General features: G+C 43.1%; 1 protein-coding gene across 1 annotated transcript in view; it reads left to right on the top strand.

Annotated features, from left to right (window-relative positions):
• rbm44 (RNA binding motif protein 44) overlaps positions 1 to 22,846 on the top strand; it is a 220,970-nt gene that overhangs the window by 83,095 nt on the left and 115,029 nt on the right. The window contains exon 6 of the mRNA XM_038787013.1: positions 17,394 to 17,594. Coding sequence (XP_038642941.1) covers positions 17,394 to 17,594 — 201 coding nt within the window. The remainder of the gene's footprint in view (positions 1 to 17,393; positions 17,595 to 22,846) is intronic.

Raw genomic sequence — 22,846 nt, 5'->3', positions numbered from 1 at the left:
GTCTTGTCTGGTTGCTTCTGTTTGAATTGAAGGCACATACCACTTTCCTCAAAGACACATGTCCATTAATCATCCATGAATCAAAAAAGTAACGGCAAAAATAAAATTAAAGGAATAAACAGGGACTAAACGAGAAGGGTTTCAACTAATGTGGCAGGGGGTTGTGAATCAGAGTAGTAAGCCAGCAATTGTAGAGACTTGGGATGAGCATGGTACCAGGGCCAGGCTGGCTCAAAGGAAGGGCAGGCTTAGAGAGGTCGAACTCAGTGGGCCTGGAGGTCTGGAGTGTATCTGCTTCAATTCACGGAGTGTAACAGGTAAGACAGATGAACTTAAAGCCTTGATTCATGCGTGGAACTTGGATATGGTTGTTGTAATGGAGACTGGGTTAAAAAAGGAACAGGACTGGCAGTTAAATATTCCAGGGTATAGGTGTTTTAGGCGAGATGGGGAGAAAGGTAAGACGGGTAGGGAAGTTGCAATACTGGTTAGAGAACATATTACAGCTGTACAGAGGGAGGACACTGGAAGAATCAAGTAAGGATGCACTGTGGGTAGAACTCAGAAACAGTAAGGGGGCAGTCACTATGATGGACGTGTACTACAGGCTTCCCAACAACCCACGGGAAGTTGAAGATAAGTAAGCAGATTATGGATAGATGTAGAAATAATAGAGTTGTTGTAGTGGGAGACTTTAATTTTCCTTACATTGACTGGAAATCCTTTGGGGCTTGGATGGTGAGGAATTTGTTAAGTGTGTCCAAGAAGGTTTTTTGGAACAATATGTGCATAGGCCAACGAGAGATGGGCTATATTGGACGTAGTACGAGAGAATGAGCCCATGTTATCCAGGTTGCAGTGGGGGAACACGTGGCATACAGTGACATCAATTCAGTAAGCTTTCAGATACTCATGGAAAAGGACGAGTGTTCTCCGAGGGTTAAGGTGCTAAATTGGGGTATGGATAACTACAAGTAGATTAGGCAGGATTTGGAGGCAGTTGTTTGGGAGAATTAGTTTGAGGGTAAATCATCATTTGGCATGTGGGAGTCTTTTAAGGAGCAGTTGATGGGAGTGCAGGACAGGCATGTGCTGGTAAAAAGGAAAGGCAGGATTCAGAAACCGTGGATGACCAGGGAAATTGCGAGTCTAGTCAAGACGAAAACGGATGCATACGTGAGGTCTAGGCAACTAAAAACTGATAAAGCACTTGAGGAATACGAGGAAAGTAGAAAAGAGCCCATTTTCTTGAAGGAAAGTGAAAAATGAAACCATCTTTGAAGTTGATGGTTATTTTTTTCTTGGGGGGTGTCATGGGAGTGTCCCTTTAAGAAATTGTGTTAATCACATGGCTTCAGTGATGTCATTGTGTTGTTGGAGCTGGGCTGTGGCACTGGGTTTTACTTTCCTTCTGAGCTGGGAGCTGGTTGTGGCTCTGAGTTCTACTTTCGGTTTACACTGTTGGAAGCTGGATTCAGACAAAAGAAGGCGTTTCTTGACTCTCTCTCTCTCTCTCTCTCTCTCTCTCTCTCTCTCTCTCTGCATGTTAAAAGGTGTCCAGACCACTTGATAATTTAAAAGTGGTAATTAGTCATTGGGTTTGCTTAATGAACTTAAAGACAGTGAGGGGTGAGCATATTTGAGTTTGTTTTCAGGTGTGGTATTCCAGTTTAAGTAGGGAATGTGTTTGGACAATGGCTGTTCCAGAGGCTCAGAAGTTTTTGCGGGTGGAGAAGGTCACACACGGTACCTTACAAACAGAGACTAAAAAAAAGACTGTTACGTTTGGCAAAATCATTGCAGTTAACATTACCTGACAAAATACAAAAAGTAGAGGTAATTGCGGCAGTAGCTGAGCATTTAAAATTGCCTCAGACACAGTCAGAATCATCGGAAATGGCAAGAATTCAATTATAGATCAAGCAGCTTGAACATGAAATAGAATTAAAGCAGCTTGAATATGAAATGAGGGGGAAAGAAAAAGAGAGAAGAAAGGGAAATAGAAAGAATAGCCCTATTCTTAGAACAAAAGGAAAGAGAAATGGAGGTACAGATAAGGAAAAAAGAAAAGGAGAAGAAAGGCAAAAAAGAGAGACTTTCAACTTCAGAAAATGGCCATGAAACATGAGTTAAAATTGGCGGATGTAAAGAGAAACATACAGTCTGAGGATAGTGATGAAGATTGTGAGCATGAGCATCATAGTCGAAGGCTTGGTTTGAATCGATTGAAATATGTCCCAAATATTGCCAAGATTTGATGAGAAGGAGATAGAAGCCTTTTTAATTTCATTTGAGAAGGTAGCTAAACAAATGAAATGGTCACAGGACATGTGGGTATTATTGATTCGAACAAAGTTGGTAGGAAGTGTTTGCATCACTATCAGAGGAGGTATCTGGGACATATGAGGAGGTGAAAAATCCATCTTAGGTGCATATGATCTAGTGCCATAAGCCTACAGACAATGGTTTAGAAATTTAAGGAAAGAATCCGGTCAAATATACATGGAATTTGAAAGAATCAAACAGAGTAATTTTGAAAGGTGGATAAGGGCATTGAAAATAGACCAAAATGCATGAAGCTCTTAGAGAAATTATCATTTTGGAGGAGTTTAAAAATTCAATTCCTGATGTAGTGAGAACTCATGTCGAAGAGCAGAGGGTTAAAACTGCGAGATTAGCAGCAGAAATGGCAGATGATTATGAATTAGTTCATACATCAAAGCTTGGTTTCCAACATCAGTTTCAGCCTGTGAGGGATAGAAACTGGGGAAATATTCAAGTGGTAAAGGGGATCTGATAGGAGATAATAAGGAGTGTGTACCTCAGATTAAAAAATAAATACAGGAGTGTGGAAGAGAAATGAAATGTTTCAGATGCTTTTACCGTAATGGAATCCTGGAATGTTTCCAGATTGTGTAGTAACAAGGTCGAGAAGTCACAGGTTAAGACAAGAGGAGATTTTTGATCAGATGGTTGGAAAAGAAGAAAAACAGGTGAAGCATGAGGCAGATATTTTTAGTACAGGAAAATTGGCGGAGTTACAACAAAGACATTTGTTTTATTTCTATATATCAGAAAGCATACACGGAAGAGGAATCTGACTGTATACCAGAATGTTATTACCTTAAAAATTATGTCTTGATGAGAAAATGGAGACCTTTACATACGCAGGCAGATGAAAAGTGGGCAGAAGTTCATCAAGTGCCGGTAGGGTATAGAAAGGCGGTGTTGCGAGTAACACAGGAGGTATGAGTAGGAGGTCATTTGGGAGTAAGGGAAGCTCAAGCTAAAACACACAACTATTTTTAATGGCCTGGGCTAAATTTTGTAGGTCATGTAACACATGTCAAGTGATAAACCTCGAGCAGTGATAAGACCAGTGCCTTTAATACCCATTCCAGCATTTAAGGAACCTTTTGCAAGGGTCTTAATCGATTGCGTAGGACCGCCTCCTAAAACGAAAAGTGGGTTTCAATATCTTTTAACTATAATGGATGTGTCTACTAGATTTCCAGAGGCCATTCCAGTACGCAATATTACAGCTAAAAAGATTGTGGAGGAGTTACTGAAATTCTTTACTGGATATGGACTACCCACAAAAAAAAAATCGGATCAAGGATCAAATTTTACCTCGAGGTTATTCAAGGAAGTTATAGACAGCTTAGGAGTGAAACAATTTAAATCAACTGCGTACCATCCAGAATCACACTGAGCTTACAACGGTGGCATTAGAGGTTAAAGACAATGTTGAGGGCTTATTGCCAAGATTATCCAGAGGATTGGGATAAAGGAATTCCTTTTGTACTATTTTCAATTAGGGCTAATGAGTCAACCAAATTCAGTCCTTTTGAACTAATTTTTGGTCATGAGGTAAGAGGACCACTTAAATTGATTAAGGAGAAATTGGTGAGTGAGCAGTCTGAAAGTACATTATTGGATAACGTGTCAAATTTTAGGGAACGATTAAATAGAGCAGGTAAATTGGCTAGACAACATTTAAACGTTGCACAGCATGTGATGAAACGGGTGGCGGACAAGAAAGCAAAAGTTTGTAGTTTTTCCAGCGGAGATAAAGTTTCAGTACTGTTACCAGTGGTAGGTGAACCTTTCAAAGCAAGGTTGTGTGGACCTTATCAGATTGAAACAAAATTAAGTGAGGTGAATTATGTGGTAAGAATGCTGGGATAGAATGAAAACTCATCGAGTGTGTCATGTGAATATCCTTAAAAGGTACTTTGAAAGGGAAGGAGGAGGTTTTGGTGATTCCAACTCAAAATAAAGAACCAAATCCAGATGACTCTGAATTTGAAATCCCTAAAATTAAATTGGATAACAAGCATGTTCTTAAAAATTGGGATAAATTGTTGAGTTACCTTCCAGAGGAAAAACAAACTGACCTGAAAGAGTTATTGATATCACATTTGCATGTTTGTGGAGATAATTTGGGATGTACTAAAGTTGCTATACCTGATGTAGATGTGGGAAATGCTGTTCCAATCAAACAACATCCATGTAGACTTAACCCGTTAAAATTGGCACAGGTTAGCAAAGAAATTGAAAGTATGCTTAAAGATGGCATAATTGAAGTGGGTTGCAGCCAATGGAGCTCACTCATAGTCATGGTACCAAAACCAGACGATACCCAACAATTGTGTGTGGACTATAGAAAGGTTAACGCAGTTACAAGAACAGACTCTTATCCTATCCCGTGCTTGTAGGATTACATTGAGAAGGTGGGACAGAGAAGGTGGGACAATCAGCTTTCATTTCCAAACTGGATTTACTTGCAGATACCTTTATCTGGAAGGGCGAAGGAGATTTCAGCTTTTGTGACTCCAGATGGTATAATCCAATTCAAAGTTATGCCATTTGGCATGAAAAACGCCCCAGCCACATTTCAACGATTAACTACGAAAGTTGTTTCAGGATTACCCAATTGTGCGGTATACATTGATGATCTGATGATTTTTAGTCAGACATGGAAAGAACATTTGAAGCATCTGATGGAGTTATTTGATTGACTTCAGGAGGCGGGTTTGGTGGTAAACCTAGCCAAAAGTGAATTCGGAAAAGCCAAAGTTACGTTCCTTGGTCATATAATTGGATAGGGTGAATGGTCCCATGGGATGTAAAAACAAAAGTTATTAGGGAGTTTCCAGTACCCTCGACACGAAGGGAAATAATGCAATTTCTTGGCATGAGTGGATTTTACCGGAAATTTGTGCCAGATTTCAGCAGCGTGGTTGCTCCACTGACTGACTTGCTGAAGAAGCGTAGCAAATTTCAGTGGACAGGCATTTGAAAGCCTAAAGTCTGTGTTAACCAATGCTCCTGTGCTGGAGAATTACAAGAGGCTCTGTGATCGGATTGAAATAAAGTACCTGACCTTTAAGAAAAATGCCCAGGCGTAGAGAAATGGATGGATTGTGCATAAACCTTCTTGTCCAAAGAGACTGTCAATCAAGAGGGATTCCAGTTGCAGGAAGAAGAACTAAAATGGACTATGTTATTAGAAATGTTTGCGTGTTTTGTTTTGTTCAAAAAAAATAGTATATTTACTGTTAATTTTCTTAAAGGAAAGTGAAAAGGTGAAAAATGAAACCATCTTTGAAGTTGATGGTTATTTTTTTCTTGGGGGCAGGTGTCATGGGAGTGTCCCTTTAAGAAATGTGTGTTCATCACATGGCTTCAGTGATGTCATTGAATGGGTGGAGCTGGACTGTGGCACTGGGTTTTACTTTTGTTTTACATTGTTGGATGCTGGATTCAGACAAAAGAAGGCTTCTCTTCTCTGTCTCTCTGCATGTTAAAAGGTGTCCAGATCACTTGATAATCTCAAAGTGATAACAGTTTTCTGGAAAGAATTCAAACCTACTGTTTTGGTAAAAGGGTTTTTCTTGGATGATATCAAATTGAAGCAATTGAAAGGGAAGTTATTAAGGGTTATATATAGAGAGAAATGTAGCTGTGTGAGGTATTTATGTTTATCATTGATAAAAATGCTTACTGTGTGTGTTCATAGAAATGTTAACTGAATTTGTAGAATAAACTTTGTTTTTGATTTAAATTGAATAAGACCTCTGTTGAATAACACCTGAAAGGTAGGCCCTTATGCTCCTCATAACCAAAATCCATAAACAGTTGTGGGTCAGGTGAACTCCATGATATACTTTGCTGTTCTCTGGCCCAGAACATACCAAAGGAAGTAGGTGAGATCCTTAATGAGTATTTTGCATCGGTATTCACAAAGGAGAGGGGCATGTTGATTGGTGGTGTCTCAGAAGGATGTGTAAACACTTTAGAACAGGTCGTTATTCGGGGGAGGAAGTGTTCGGTGTGTTAAAAAGCATTAAGGTAGACAAATCGTCAGGGCCAGATGGCATCTATCCCAGATTTATGAGGTAGACGAGATGAAATCTCTAGGCCTCTGACAGAAATCTTTGTGTCCTCGTTGGCCACAGGTGAGATCCCAGAGGATTGGAGGATAGCTAATGTTGTACCGTTATTTAAGAAGGGTTGCAAGGATACCTCGGGTAATTATAGGCCAGTGTACTTGACATCAGTGACAGTCAAATTGTTGGAAAAGATTCTCGGAGATGGGATCTATGCACATTTGGAAGTGAATGTTCTTATTACTTCATCAGAGTTACAAAGCCAGAGCTCAGTGTGGACAGGGGCGAACCCCTAATCCACCTCCTTGCCTGCTCCAAAACCAAGTCAAATTCAAATTGAATCCAATTCATGGTCTCCACAAGAGAGACATATCAGATCTGAGCCAAAAGGCAGAGCATATATTACACTTGATCTTAGCTAAAAGGCCAAACATGGTTTTGTACGAGGGAGGTGATGCCTCACTAATTTAATTGAGTTTTTTGAGGAGGTGCCAAAAATGATTGATGAGGGAAGGACTGTGGATGTTGTCTACATGGACTTTAGTAAAGCATTTGACAAGGTCCCTCATGGCTGGCTGGTGCAAAAGATTACATGAGATGAGGTCAGTGGTGAACTAGCTGGATGGATTCAGAACTGGCTTGGCCATAAGAAGATAGAGGGTAGTAGTGGAAGGGTGTTTTCTCGAATGGAGGTCTAACTATTGGTGTTCCACAGGGATCAGTGCTGGGACCTCTGCTGTTTGTGGTATATATAAATGACTTGGAAGAAAATATAGCTGGTCTGATTAGCAGGTTTGCGGATGATACTAAGATTGCAGGAGTTGCGAATAGTGATGAAGATTGTCAGAGAATACAACAGGATATAGATAGGCTGCATAATTGGGTGGAGAAATGGCAGATAGAATTTAACCCGGACAAATGTGAGGTTATGCATTTTGGAAGATCCAATTCAGGTGGGAAAATGGCAGAACCATCAGGAGCATAGAGAGACAGAGATCTGGGCATGCAGGTCCTCCGATCCTTAAAAGTGGCAGCACGGGTGGAAACGGTGGTAAAGCATATGGCATGCTTGCCTTCATAGGACGGGGTATCGCGTATAAAAGCTCAAAAATTGTTAGTTATATACAGAGTTTGTTATGCCACATTTGGAATGCTGTGTTCAATTCTGGTCACCACACTGCCAGAAGGACGTGGAGGCGTTGGAGAGAGTACAGAAAAGGTTTACCAGTATGTTGCCTGGTATGGAGGGTATTAGCTATGAGGATAGATTGAATGAACTGGGATTATTCTCCCTAGAGAGACGGAAGCTGAGGGCGACCTGATAGTTTACAAAATTATTAGGGGTATAGATAGGTTGAACAGTTGGAGACTTTTTCCCAGAGCGGAATTGAAAATTACACGGGCGCGCAAGTTCAAGGGAGGAGGGATAGGTTCAGTGGCGATGTGTGGAGGAGGGTGGTAGTGACCTGGAATGCACTGCCAAGTGAGATGTTTGCGGCAGATTACGTTAGCGACCTTTAAGACATATCTGGATAGGCACATGAACAGACGGAGTATAGAAGGATACAGGTGGTTGGTCTAAATAGGACAGGTGATCGGCACAGGCTTGGAAGGCCGAAGGGCCAGTTCCTGTGCTTTATTGTTCTTGTTGGAACGTGGTGGATGTACCCTTATAGCATCTACCCTGTCAATCTCCGAGTACCCTATTTGTCTCAAAAAGGCCACCTTTTGTACTTCTAAACTCCGATAAGTACAGGTCCAATTACACGTACTCTCTTCATAAGAAAGTCCCTCGATACTCGGGACTAACCTCGTGGACCTTTTGTGGACTACCTCCAATGCCAGTATATCATCCCTTAGCTAAGGGGACCAAAACTGTTCACAGTATTACAGATGTGGTCTAACTAGTGCCTTGTATAGTTTTAACAAGACTTCCCTATTTTTATACTTCCTTTCGAAATAAAGGCCAACATTTCATTTGCCTTCCCTTTTACCTTCTGAACTTGCATGCTAGCTTTTTGTGATTTATTCATGAGCACCCTCATCCCTTTCTGCTGCAGATTTTTGCAGTCTGCCTTTATCAAACTGGATAAGCTCAGTGGGCTAGACAGCTGGTTTGTAATGCAGAACAAGACCAGCAGTGCGCGTTCAATTCCCGTATCAGCTTACCCGAACAGACGGCGGAATGTGGTGAATAGGGGCTTTTCACAGTAACTTCATACTTGTCACAATAAAAGATTATTATTATTATTAACATAACATTCAACTCCTTTATTCTTCCTGCCAAAGTGCACAACTCCACGTTTAGATATGTGATATTCCATCCACCAAATTTTTGCCTACTCATCTAACCTTTCTATATCATTCTGTAGAATTTGTCATCCTCACACTATCCTTCCCACCTGCCGCAGCACGGAAATTTGTGGCACTCAACTAGTTACAGGTGCCACCCTGAAAATTCCCATCTTATCCCAACCCTCTGACTTCTGTTAGTTAACCAATCCTCTAACCATGCTGAATCTGCTACCCCCAACACCATGGACTCTTCCGTTATTGAGTAGCCTTTTGGGTGGTATCTTCCAAACGCTTTTGGAAATCCAAGTTGAAAGGTTCTCTTATCTCTACTTGGGATAATGTACTCAGTCCGGTTGAAGAGATATACAAAACAATCTTCATTTTTCAAGAATTCATAGAACATAGAACAGTACAGCACAGAACAGGCCCTTCGGCCCTCGATGTTGTGCCGAGCAATGATCACCCTACTTAAACCCACGTAACCAGTATACCCATAACCCAACAATCCCCCCATTAACCTTACACTACGGGCAATTTAGCATGGCCAATCCACCTAACCCGCACATCTTTGGACTGTGGGAGGAAACCGGAGCACCCGGAGGAAACCCACGCACACACGGGGAGGACGTGCAGACTCCACACAGACAGTGACCCAGCCGGGAATCGAACCTGGGACCCTGGAGCTGTGAAGCATTGATGCTAACCACCATGCTACCGTGAGGCCCCGTAAATTCACTTAATGCATTTGCACAAAATTAAATCAAAAAACCTTTTGAGAGAACATTGAAAAGTCCTTCAGACACGGGAGAGTAAAAGAAAAAGACTTCAAAGTGAAAGTAATTCCAGAAAAGGCTTACAAAATAAAATAATTTCAACAAAGGTTTTAAAAGTAATTTTCATGGATGCTTCAAGAATCTCGGAAGGCTAAAAGTTCTAATCAGCCATATGGATCACATTCTTAAGGGAATCGTTATCTATGGTGTTGTGCCTTATTCACTTTCATTGGTTCTAATTCTCAGCTGAGACCCTCCATGAATAATTATTGAATCGAACATCTCCCACCTTTTATTATGTTAAACTTAAAATAAATCAATTAATAATAAAAATAATAGTAAAGCAAAAGGAATATAAGGTAAGGAAAACACATTCACAAGTATCTTTGATGGTCTCTGTGCATAGGGACAGCCTTCAACATTGGAATGGGATACAAGCATTTAAAATTCATAGATTTAGTAAATGATATCAATAATAAGGAATCAATAAAAAGACCCTCCCATGCCCTGTAAAGGTACTGCTACTACAGGCTTTCTTGACCTCCTTTTACAGATACATTTGGTTGTCAGAAATACAAGATAGATAGCAAAAATAACAACAAAGAACATAACCAGGCCTTGCACCACAAACTCCGAAGGATCCCAAGCATTCCGTAGCCCAACTCCAAAGAGTGCTGGACTCAGATTGTTTTTATTTTCCCACTTTCTTTTGATGTGTTTTGCCAAATTAGTGATTTCTTTGGAACTATCTGGAATATAAGTTCACCATTTTGATCCAATCAGGGCACATGTCCCACATTTTTTGGCGCGAATATAATCAAGAGCCATTGGATTTTGTAAAGCCGTAGTACGAATAGCTAGCATTTCAGCAGAAATTTTGAATAAGGCTGTAGAAGTATCATGAGCTACTTTATGGTTTTATTTTGTCCAATTCTCTGGCTACTTTTGCATCCCCAATAAAAGGAACACGTTGAGCAAGAAATCTATCTTGTGCACTGAGGGCACATTTACTTCTTTGGACTGATAGTTTGTATCAGTAATTGTTCAACCTTGATATCTCACATCACTGTCTTAAGGCCATATGTTCTTTCTCCCTTGTCAATTTGAGTGTGATGCTGAGACCGGGTCATGGGATGAGCTTTTGCTCCGACATTGTCTATATACATCTTGTAGATATTCACCACCAGGTTTACTTGTTACCAGGCCCTTGTTCTTATTCAAATAATTTACCCTGTCACTTCAGTTGTGCTCATTGCGACAGGTATCAGTGTGTTTGATTCTATCACAATTATTTTAAAGTCAGTTGATCACTTAATGATGTTCTTTCACTCTGTTGGCCCCATTTCCAGCCATGATGTTTGTCAAGTAGTGTGCATGTAATGGGGCCTGCTCTTCAATGCATAATGGCAAGCCTGCCTATTACTCACTTTGCACGTATTTCAGATGCACACGCACGCAGTGCTCCCAATTTCATACCACGCATTCTTGAACCTTATGTGATCCTATCAAAAGATCCTAAAGTTGTTGCTTATCTCTCCAAGTATGGTCTAGATGGATTGGGTGGTGGCCAGAGTATCGAACTTTGTTCTCTTAAATAAATGCATAAACAAGGATGCAAGCAATTACCAAGAGAAAGTTTATCAATTTACTAGCCTCTAGACTTTCCCCTTCATATTAATGCCAGATTGAAACTTTCTATTGATTGCACCCAATATTCCAATTCCCATTTCCTGTTTTGATTTCCTGTCTCACTTGTCTACCCTCAATTACTTAATCCTATCCCAACCTTGAGCCCTGGAGAAATCTTGCAGTCCATAAAATATATTTATGTTTAAAACATAGATCAAACATTTCCATTTGATTGCTTTGTCTTAAATTACATCTTTTTTTAATGTAGCTTGCTAAATTACATTGCCTTTCTACATCCCAGAACTGTAGCCATCTAAGGTGGCCACCTGCAAAGTACCATGGGAATTATGGCCAACCCAGCACTTGGACAGATACACAGCCTATGTGTATCTAAAAGACAGGTAACCAGACCTGATCGAAACCCCCACTCATTTGCATTTTAATGGCCTTTTTCCCAGGACAATAGAACTCCAATCAAGCAACCGGTACAGCCACAGCCTGATTGGCGCCACTCCCCTTACTCAAAAAGCACAACTGCCAAGGTCAATGACCGCTAAGGACCCGCCCAGCCACCAAGGCACCCGCTCCTTTATTGGCCGAAATCGAAGACTGTGATCAGTGCCCTGTCGAACTATTGGGTCCGAGGTTAAGGACCGCCCCAAAGAGCGCGAAATCCCAGAGGGATAAAAGAGTGCACAGCCATGTGTTCTGTCTCTTTTGGATCCGGCCGTTGCCAATCCAATTGTAGCAGAAACAGCCAGCCAAGTTCAAGACCAACGATCGTTACCTGACGGATGAGCCCAGCAGAGACAGAGCCACTTTCTTCGAACCAGCTAAGTGAAATCCAGATGAAGACCTTATCCATTTGCACAGTGCCGGTCACCCTGAAGTTATGTATAGGTTATTGTAGCTGATAGGTGTAGTTTAACTCGTAGTAGATATTGTGTTTGCATGTTGAGATAACTCTTGTGTATGTAAATAAACCATCTTTTGAACTAACTAACTGGTTGTGTGGTCATTTGATCGATATGAGGGAAGGCTTGTGGTTCACTAAGGTAAACAGAAATACCCACAGTATTGGCGACGCTGTTGGCACCAAAACAGAGCAACACTCTCAAGCATTTCCCTCACGACCTCTGCTTCAGAATTATCATCGGACTCCGATGACTCCAAAGATTCTGAAGTCTCCAGCTCAGTTACCAATTCGGAATCGGAGGTTCCCTTTGGTGTTTTTTTTCCTTCTTTACCTGTTTTGATCTAATTATTTTGCTTTTAAATGGGGTAAGACTGCCACCTGACTGCTTGCGGCTGTAACTGGTTTTTCTCCTTTCAAGACAGCACATCTTACATTGGGGGTGGCCCCTGCTAACTCACTGGCTGGTAGAGGTGGGCTGCTACACTGGTAAATACATGTTTACTTTCACTGTTTGGAAGTCTCATAGATTCTGTCTTGGTGCTAGTTGCTTCACTGTGGCTTTAAAGCTCTGAAATATTGGCAACCATCAAAGTCTGATTGGGAGCTTCTATGGGTTTACTTCTCCCACATTATCACCATGGTGATTCCTCAATAATCCACGTGTGCCTGATTAAACGTTGGCCATCACTTGAGTGTGCTGTCTGGTCACTCCGCATGCAAACCATTACTTGCAGCTCATCACATTCTGACCTTTGAAAACATGTTCATTCGGGTCATTGCATTTCCTGCTGTTGCCCTGATGTCAGATGTGGGTGGATGACATGCCTACTCGAGGGAAATTAAATCTGCTATCTAAGTAGCAAACTACAATGTAGATGCAATTTCAGGAGTGAGAGACTGAAACTCTACTATCATCTTAACTGAAGAAAACCAGAGGCAACCCAAAATGTCTGGAGGAAGTTGTGATGGGCACATTGGATCGTGAATAACCTTCGATGGTTATTTTTTATTTTGAACTAACATGTACCTGAAGGAAGCAAGTAAGAAGTCATTGAGCACATGAACCTTGACTGAATAGGAATTCAAGTGAAGGATTTAAGACATGCTCCTTTTGGGTAACCAAATAAACCAAATCAACAAATTAAGGGGCAAATTAAAAGGCAGCCCCTTAAAGGGGTACTACATCAAGTAAAGGAAATCTCAAAGGAAACTTATAACATCAGAACAAAATGTGATTGAAGGAGTTGATAAAACACCAGTTCACGCAGTGCCTGGACTTGAGAGGTGTCTGTGCATTTGGCTGACTCCTTTGTCAGACCTCACTTTGAGATTTATGTGGCTTACTTGTTTCCTTAACAAAGGTTTCTTGTAGACCTTACACAGCTCCAGACCAGATGGATTCTCACTGGAATGTGTCTCGTTAGTCATTGAGCAATGCTGGTTTACTGGGTGCCAGAACCTCGAGCAGAATTTTGCTGAGCCTGGCTCACCATGGAATACATAATTAATAGGATGACCCTTTACTCAGCCTGAAAAGTGAGTCGCTAACTTCTTCAACTTATACTGTGACCCTCCCATATCAAATCCTTGTGAGGTTTTAGAACTCCTATTACCTTTGAGATGTTTAAGAGGATGCATCTGAAGTTTGGCAGTGCTTCTTACACATTCTACCCTCCCACTGTTACACAGCAGGTTCTCCTCCGCAATCATCATCACCTAATTTCTCTCCATCTTGTACCCATTCAGCCTCCCTATTACCGTTGTAACTTATGTTTTTGTAAATCCACCACTCTGTCTTAGAATTCCCCCTATACCAAAAAGGGCCGATATTCCAAATGGTGAACAGGGATTCTCACTCCCTGACTCCAATGCAGGCTTCAGTGGGTGCCATTCAGGTCAAACTATATTTCCAAGTTATTCCCCGGTATAACCCATACCTTCACCGAAGAATTTTACCTACTTACCCCTTAATAGCATCGATGTCCTGGGTCCTGCGTTATTAAGGAAGTGAAGTAAGCTAATAACCACTTTTTCAGGTTAAGTTATTTTATTATTATTATACTTTTTTTTTATAAGTTGCAAACACTTTCTTTACAGAAAGGAAAAACGATTAGTGATTCTGGATGCTGCTGGTGTGTTGTAGGGACCTTCAGACTCTCTCTCTCTTGTAGTTCTCCTCCCCTTCTCTCCTGTTGCTGTTTCTCTCTCTCTCTCTCTTTTAGTTCTCCTCCCCTTCTCTCCTGTTGCTGTTTCTCTGTTTTCTCTGTTCTCTGTGTTCTGTCCTCTCCATTGCTGCTGGTTGCTGCTGCTGGTACACTTCCTTAGATTGGGCCAATTTTATTTCAACCTTGCCCTTCATATCCTGAGCTTTCTTGGGATCAATAACTCTCCCATCAAGTTTGTGCTCCCCATTCAATACCCTGTCTACTCTTTCAGGATCCTTGAAGAGGATAAACCCAAATCCTCGTGAACGCCCAGTCACAGGATCCATTTTAATTAAGCAGTCCACAATCTCTCCACCTCCAGAAAAGCAGTCCCTTAAATCTTTCTTACTTGTTTCCCAGCTGAGTCCACCAACAAACATCTTCCTTCTCATCCTCCTCATTCTTGCTGCCGTTTCTTTGAGCCTTCCACCTCCTTGAGGGGAGCAGAGCTCCCCCGGGCCGTGCCCCAGCCGCCAGCTGTTCTTGCCTCGCGTTCTGCTGCTCTCTTCTGCTGCCTCGCGCGTGGGGAGAGGGGTAGGAGCGAGGGAAGCCCGCGCTTAGTGCTTTTTGGCGGGAGAGATCGGGACCTCCGATAGGGAATGGACTACGGGGCTTAAAGGGGCAGTACATTACAATATTTCAACGGCACAAAGAAATCTATGCAAACTCGCTTTTTTCTTTTTCCCTTTCTCCTGCTGCAGGTTGTAATAACAATTCTGACAGACTGAAATTGACTGCATTTTTGACAGAAGAGCTGACCACAGTTTCTGCTCTTTTCAGCTGCCACCAACCTCTTGTGGGATCTTTCCCTGCACTCTCGCAGACCAGATATTGGCAGACCTCTATGTTTCAAATGACACGTTCTGTATTTTCCAGAACACTTATTATTATTTATGTTGACATTCCTGATTTCCTGCCTGTGCCTTTGACTGTCAGCATGCCTATGCTCTTCCTGAGTCCCTCCGTTCTAGAGGCCAGCTGTAACTTGACATCATCTCCCCCATGAGACCTTCTACCACCCCTCCATAAGCCTTTCAATGCCACCGTACCAGCTCTACCTCCCTCCTCTGTGTCCCGTATGGACAATCCCTCTGTATGCACAGGATCTGCTCAGACGATGAGGAGCGTAACAGACATCTACAGATGCTGAAAGATGCCCTTGTACAAACGGGACATGGTGCTCGACTCATCGATCGACAGTTCTAAAGCACCACAGCAAAAAAACCGTACCGACCCCCTCAGAAGACAAACACAGGACACGACCGACAGAGTACCCTTTGTCGTCCGGTACTTCCCCGGAGCGGAGAAACTACGACATCTTCGCAGCCTTCAACACGTCATCGATGAAGATGAACATCTTGCCAAGATCATCCCCACACCTCCACTACTTGCCTTCAAACAACCGCACAACCTCAAACAAACCATTGTTTGCAGCAAACTGCCCAGCCTTCAGAACAGCAGCCATGACACCACATAACCCTGCCATGGCAATCTGTACAAGACGTCCCAGGTCATTGACATGGGTACCACCATTAGACGTGAGAACACCACCCACCAGGTACATGGTACATACTCCTGCGACTCGGCCAAAGTTGTCTACCTCATACACTGCAGGAAAGGATGTCCCAAAGCGTGGTACATTAGCAGGACGGTGCAGACGCTGCGACAATGGATGAACGGACATCTCGCGACAATTGCCAGGCAGGAATGTTCCCTCCCAGTCGGGGAACACTTCAGCAGTTAAGGGCGTTCAGCCTCTGATCTTCGGGTAAGTGTTCTCCAAGGCAGCCTTCAGGTTGCGCGACAACACAGAATCGCCGAGCAGAAACTTACAGCCAAGTTCCACACACATGTGTACGGCCTCAACCGGGACCTTGGATTCATGTCGCATCACGTTCACCCCCCCACCATCCGGCCTGGGCCTGCGAAATCCTACCAACTGTCCAGGCTTGAGACAATTCACACCTCTTTAACTTGTGATTATCCCTGTCTCCAGTTGCTCCGTCGGGACCTGTAGACTTAATTACCTGCAAAGACTCACATGCAAAGTATCGTCTTGCATCTTTGACTTTGTCTATATATATATATATATATGTGTGTGTGTGTATCTGGAACCTACCTCTTCATACACCTGAGGAAGGAGCAGTGCTCTGAAAGCTAGTGATTCAAAAGAAACCTGTTGGATTTTAACCTGGTGTTGTAAGACTTCTTACCGTGCTCATACCAGTCCAACGCCGGCATCTCAATTTCATTTCAGCAGCCTATTTTGCTTGATATCTTTTACTGCAGTAACCCATGTTTCTCTTCCCATATCCCCACGCCTTTCTGAAGCGCGTAGAATAACGTGGTTCATTTTGGAGTTGTGATCACCAGTTTCAGGCTCAGCACATCAGTTCAATTTCTATTGCTCATTATTGCAAAAATATTCAGACAATATTTGGCCTCAGTTGGCAGTAGGTGCCAGCCTTGGATCAGTGAGATGGCACACTCACTCCTGAGTCAGGAGGTTGTGCACAAAGTCTAGGCTGATACTTATGTTTATGTGGAGTACTGAGGGAGTCCTGCACTGTCAATTCAAAGCATTTTGTCTTGTTAATTCTCAGAGCCAAACAGAATTTCCTTCTCCTGAACCCAACTGCACGATATCAGCAAAGAATGCAAGGTCTGAGTGTTAAATTAAACTGACATTCCAGCCTTTACAGCTCTGTCACAACTGACTGACTGCTCTGCTGTTTGAAAAATGTGAGAAGCTATTCAGCCAATTACAGGCTGATTGCTCCCTGCAGCATATCAGCAGCAAATCATGGAATTTACAGCGCAGAAGGAGGCCATTCAACCCATCGAGTCTGCATTGACAGAGACTTGAGCCTCTTCAAAATAGAGGTAACTTCGATTTCATCATCATGCAGGCTTAGTTTTACGAGTGAAGAAGCACTGATCAATTTGTGTATTTTCTTGGTTTTGGCTTCAGTCCCATAATGGGGGTCAAAAACTAAGGTCAAGAAGTAAGGTAAATCTGGCTGGGTTGGTAGTTTTTTCATTTCTGAGACTGGAAATTATGTGTTTAACCACCACACAATAACCGTAATAACACTTAATGTATCAGTTGACTATAAACCCCTTGATAGCATCCTGAAGACATGAAATGTTCTTCTAAATGCCTTATTTTGCAATATATTTAAAGTACAGAGCTACTGCAACAGAGTTCTCTTTGCCTGTCTGCCACCGAAGATGGAAGTCCTTCATCAGTCTGCTGCGATAGTATGAAACAGAGAGCTATAAAGGCAGAGTTACAGGTTTTGAAGATGCAACATTGGATGTGTCAACAACATTGTTGGAGAGTTTACAACATGGCTGTTGAAGAGAGAAGCCTCAGAGACCTGGGGTAAGTGATGTATAAATGTGTACGTTTCATCCCAAGTACATATCCTTGATGTCTCAAGTCAGTTTGGTTTAAAAATACTTTCCATCTAATGCTACCAAAAGTAAATGGAATGTCGTGGATTTGGAGCTTTTTGATCATAAACCACACTCCTAATATTTTCTTGGCATTGCCAATTCTGAATATCTTCCAAAATGTGTAGCCTGGGGAGCAGACAGGAGAAAAGTAATTTGATTTGAACTTTAGCGTCACTGCCTCCACCAAAGAAAGGAGGCTATGGACTGTTCTGAGTGTCATGATGTGGAGATGCCGGCGTTGGACTGGGGTGAGCACAGTAAGAAGTCTTACAACACCAGGTTAAAGTCCAACAGGTTTGTTTCAAACACTAGCTTTCGGAGCACTGCTCCTTCCTCAGGTGATTCACCTGAGGAAGGAGCTGCGCTCCGAAAACTAGTGTTTGAAACAAACCTGTTGGACTTTAACCTGGTGTTGTAAGACTTCTTACTGTGTTCTGAGTGTGGTAGTGGATGGGTTCTATATTTGTCATTCAGGTTCACAGCAGGACTGTATATTGAACTCCTGAATTACGTCATCCATAGCTGAAAAACATTTGGTCTCTGTGCACTTCTTGGGTTTATGTCACAAATTAGTGTCCATTATAAATTTTAATATACATATTTATAATTAGAACTATGAACATAAACAGGGTGTTTCAGCAGTGCAAACAGGAGCTCGACAAAGATTAAAATAATGGTATGCTCAGAATTATTCTACTTAAAATAAACCAACTTCCTGCAAGGATTTCATCAAATTCCAAACCCCCCCCCCACCCCACCCCCGTCAACTGTATTCAATCTTTTTCCTGATATGGGCCCTGAAGTCCTCGCCACCATATCAGGCTCCACATTCAAAGAATCATCCTCCGTCAACACCAGTGTCACGCCACTGCTAAATACATCTCCTCCCTTGTCAGCATTACAAAGGGAATGTTTACTCTGTGATGCTCAGGTGTACTTCTCTATCGCCCTAACATCTCATCACATTCTACTGCAATCACAGGAGATATAACATCTGCCCCTTTACCTCCTACCTCCTCACTGTCCAAGATGCCATAAAGTCCTTCCATACTTGGCTTTCTTTCAATTTAGCATGCTGTATTTACTGCTCACAATGTGGTTTCTTCTACGTTAGGGAGACCAAATGGAGACTTCTTCACCACTCAGTCTGCAAGCATGACCCCGACCTTCAAGTTGTTTGTCGTTGTAATTCACTTTCTTTCTCTCATGCTCTCATTTCTGTCCCTGGCCTACTGCAATGTTTCAGTAAAGCCCAAGTGAGACTAATGGTATCCCATCTTCCCATTATGCAGTTTATAGAGTCAGAGATTTACAGTACAGAAAGAGGCCCTTCACCCATCAGGTTCGTGCCGGCCATCAAACACCTATCTATTCTAATTCCATTTTCCAGCACTTGATCCGTAGCCTTGTATGCTATGATATTCCGGTGCTCATCTAAATGCTGCTTAAGGGCAGCACGGTGGCGCAGTGAGTTAGCCCTGATGCCTCACGGCGCCGATGTCCAAGGTTCAATCCCGGCTCTGGGTCACTGTCCGTGTGGAGTTTGCACATTCTGCCCGTGTTTGCGTGGGTTTCGCCCCCACAACCCAAAAATGTGCAGGGTAGGTGGATTGGCCATGCTAAATTACCCCTTAATTGGAAAAAATGAATTGGGTATTCTAAATGTTTTTTTCTTAAATCTAAATACTGCTTAAAATGTTGTGAAAGTTCCTGCCTCTACCACCTTTTCGAACAGTGAGTTCCAGATTCTCACCATCCTCTGGGTGAAAACTTTTTTCCTCAAATCCCGTCTAAATCTCTTGCTCCTTACGTTAAATCTATGTCCCCTGGTTATTGACCCTTCTACTAAAGTGGAAAGTTTCTTCCTATCTACCCTATCTGTATGCCTCATAATTTTGTAAACCAGATGAGGTCCCCCTCAGAGCTTCTCTGCTCGAAGGAAAACAACCCCAGCCTATCCAGCCTCCCTTCGTAACTGAAACACTCCAGCCCAAGAATCATCCTGGTGTATCTCGTCTGCAATATTTCTAGTGCATTCACATCCTCATCAAATAGTGTGGCGACCAAGACTGCACACAGTACTCTAGTTGTGGTCGAACAAGCGTTTAGTACAGCTCTATCGTAACCTCCTGACTCTTACATTCTGTGTCTCAGCTAATAAAGGCAAGTATCCCATATGCCTTCTTAACCATCTTATCTACCTGTCCTGTTGCCTTCAGGGATGTTTGGACCTCCCCAAGGCCCTTTTGGTCCTCTGTATTTCCTAGTGTCCTACCATTCATTGTGTATTCCCTTCCCTTGTTATTCCTCCCAAAATGCATCATCTCACACTTTTTAGGGTTAAATTCCATTTGCCACTCTTCTGTTCATTTAACCAACTCGCCTATATCATCCAGTAATCAAAGGCTTTCCTCCTCACTATTTACCATATCATCAATTTTCGGGCCAGCTGCAAAGTATTGATTTCCCCCCGCCCCCAACCAATCCCTGCGGTACACCGCTGGACACCGGCTTCCAGTCACTAAAACAACCTTTGACCGTTAACCTCTGCCTCCTGCAACTGAGTCAATATTGGATCCAATTTGCCAAATTAAGAGCATAAGAAATTGCCCTGTACCTCTTGGGCTCATGCCTTTTGATCAGTCTCCCATGTTGGACCTTGTCAAAAGCCTTACTGAAGTCCACGTCAACTGCACTGCCCTCATCTATACACCTAGTCACCTCCTTGTAAAATTCAATAAAATTTGTTCGACCTGCTCTCCCCCTGAACTTCTTGAGTTCAACAACTTCAGACTGTGAACTGAGCCCTCCGATTTGACTCTTTTATTTTTTTGCAAAGTGCCAGTCTAAATCTTGATGTTTTGCTTTCATGTGGAACTGCCCTTTCTGCCATTAATAAGTTTCCGGACCAATGGTTTGTTTCTTTACTGCAGCCATTACCACCATTCGCTCTGCGTTTTGTTCCATTACATCTTTGTCATTTAATCTCTCCAGCCCTCTAATCTATGCATGAGGACCTTCCTTTTTGTTCTACCTCCTTTTACAACAGCATAAAGCCCAACACATCTGTACCCCAGAAGAAGTCACATGGACTCAAAATGTTAATTCTGTTTCTCTGTCTACCTGCTGAATTCTCACGTTTTCTGTATTTAGTTCAAATTTCCAGCATCTGCTGGATTTTGATTTTACATTTCTACCTCTCTTCTGTTCTGAAGAAGAGTCATATTGAATTTGAAACTTTAACTCTTTCTGTCTGCACAATCGCTGCTAGATCTGCTGAGCTTCTCCATCACTTTTTGTTTTTATATTATTTAAAAGTTGGCTTAATAGTAAAAGTAACTGATGGAACCATCAATTCACCAGACATGTGTTTCCGATATGAATCTAGGCTTTAATCAACTTACTTCAGAGCCAGCGTGTTACCTGTTGATGAACTCTCTGTGAACTGCAGGCTGACTCTGGACGTGTGTATTTATACAGCAGCACTAGGAGGAGGAGTCGTGGGCAGAGCCAAGGGTGGAGCCCTGTACAAGCTCCTGAGCATTCCCAGAGATACTCCCCCTAGTGGTCGGGTAATGGTACTGCACTTACAAATATACAGTGTGAATTTACCATGTTATATTCACCACATTCACCCCCTGCAAAAAAATCAAGTCCGGCGGGGGTGGTGGTCTACAAAGTCAATCTGTCCGGTGGTCGCACTGTCCGCTGTGATCTGCGGAGCACCAGGGTTGCAGCCTCTTGCAGTGGCTGGATGAGTGTTGTGTGCTGGGGTATGATGGTGGACTCCAGGGAGGGTTGTATCCGAGCTTCATACTCTCCTGGTTGGACTGGGGGCTGGCCGGCGTGGGTGTGCGGAACTGGTGGAGTGAGCTCGTGGGCATGGGAGCGTGAGGGGGCGGCAGCATGGGGTGTAGGGTGAGGGGCCTTTCTGTGGGGGTTGAGGGGGCGCTGGATCCGGCGGGTGCCAGATCTCGGAGGGATACAGTGTCCTGACGGCCGTCAGGGAACTTGACGAATGCGTACTGGGGGTTGGAGTGGAGCAGGCGCACCTTCTCAACAAGGGGATCGGTTTTGTGTGCCCTGATGTGTTTCCTAAGAAGTACGGGGCCCGGTGTCCTCAGCCATGCCGGAAGTGAGACCTTCGTGGTTGTGCCCCTGGAAAAAATGAAGAGCCTCTTGTGAGGGGTCTGATTGGTTGCTGTGCACAAAAGGGACCTAATAGCGTGGAGCGCGTCTGGGAGGACTTCCTGCCACTGGGAGACTTGGAGCTTTCTAGACCGGAGGGTCAGTTGGACGGTCTTCCAGAACGTCGCGTTCTCCCTCTCCACCTGCCCGTTCCCCCTGGGGTTGTAGCTGGTAGTCCTGCTCGAGGCAATGCCCTTGTCGAGCAGGTACTGACTGTGGTAAATATGATTCACACTATATATAGTTGCCAATATCACTCCATGTATATGTTTGTTATCTACCCATTGTAAGTGCAGTTGCACTATCCGACCACCAGGGGGAGTCGCTCTGGGAGTACACGAGAGTTTGTACTGGGCTCCTCCCTTGGCTCCGCCCAGGACTCCTCCCCCTGGGACCGATGTATAAAGATCAGTGCCTTAGAGCCAGCCTGCCAGTTCACCTGAAGTTCAACGACGAATAGGCTGGCTCTATTGTAAGTGTATTAAAGCCTCTGTTCAGATCCAACTACACGTGTTCGCTGAATTGATGCTTCCATCAATTTAATACACTTAAGAAGCTGCCAAAGTAAAGCATGGAATCCGCTCTAAAACCAGGACGTCTAGAACTCGATCCGCAGGATGCAGAGGCGAAAGAAACCTTCTGCCACTGGCTGAAATGTTTTAAGGCCTACCTGGCCGAAATCAGCACCGCTGAAACTACGGAGGAACAAAAGCTCAGCCTACTGCACGCGAGGGTAAGCCACAGAATTTCTACACAATTAAATCCAGCCGGTTCCTACACCACTGCACTGGCGATTTTGGACAAAATGTATATTAGGCCCATGAACGAGGTCTTTGCCCGCCATGTGCTCACGACTAGCCGACAACGGTCTCCTGAAACTTTAGCTGAATTTGCACGCGAGTTGAACAATCTCTCAAATGACTGCAATTACCAGGCCGTAACCGCGGCCGAACATAGGGAGCTTGCTGTGCGGGATGTTTTTGTAGCGGG

This window comes from Scyliorhinus canicula, chromosome 2, assembly GCF_902713615.1.
Source record: "Scyliorhinus canicula chromosome 2, sScyCan1.1, whole genome shotgun sequence".
Lineage (NCBI taxonomy): Eukaryota > Metazoa > Chordata > Chondrichthyes > Carcharhiniformes > Scyliorhinidae > Scyliorhinus > Scyliorhinus canicula.
This window is presented reverse-complemented; position numbering and strand designations above follow the sequence as displayed.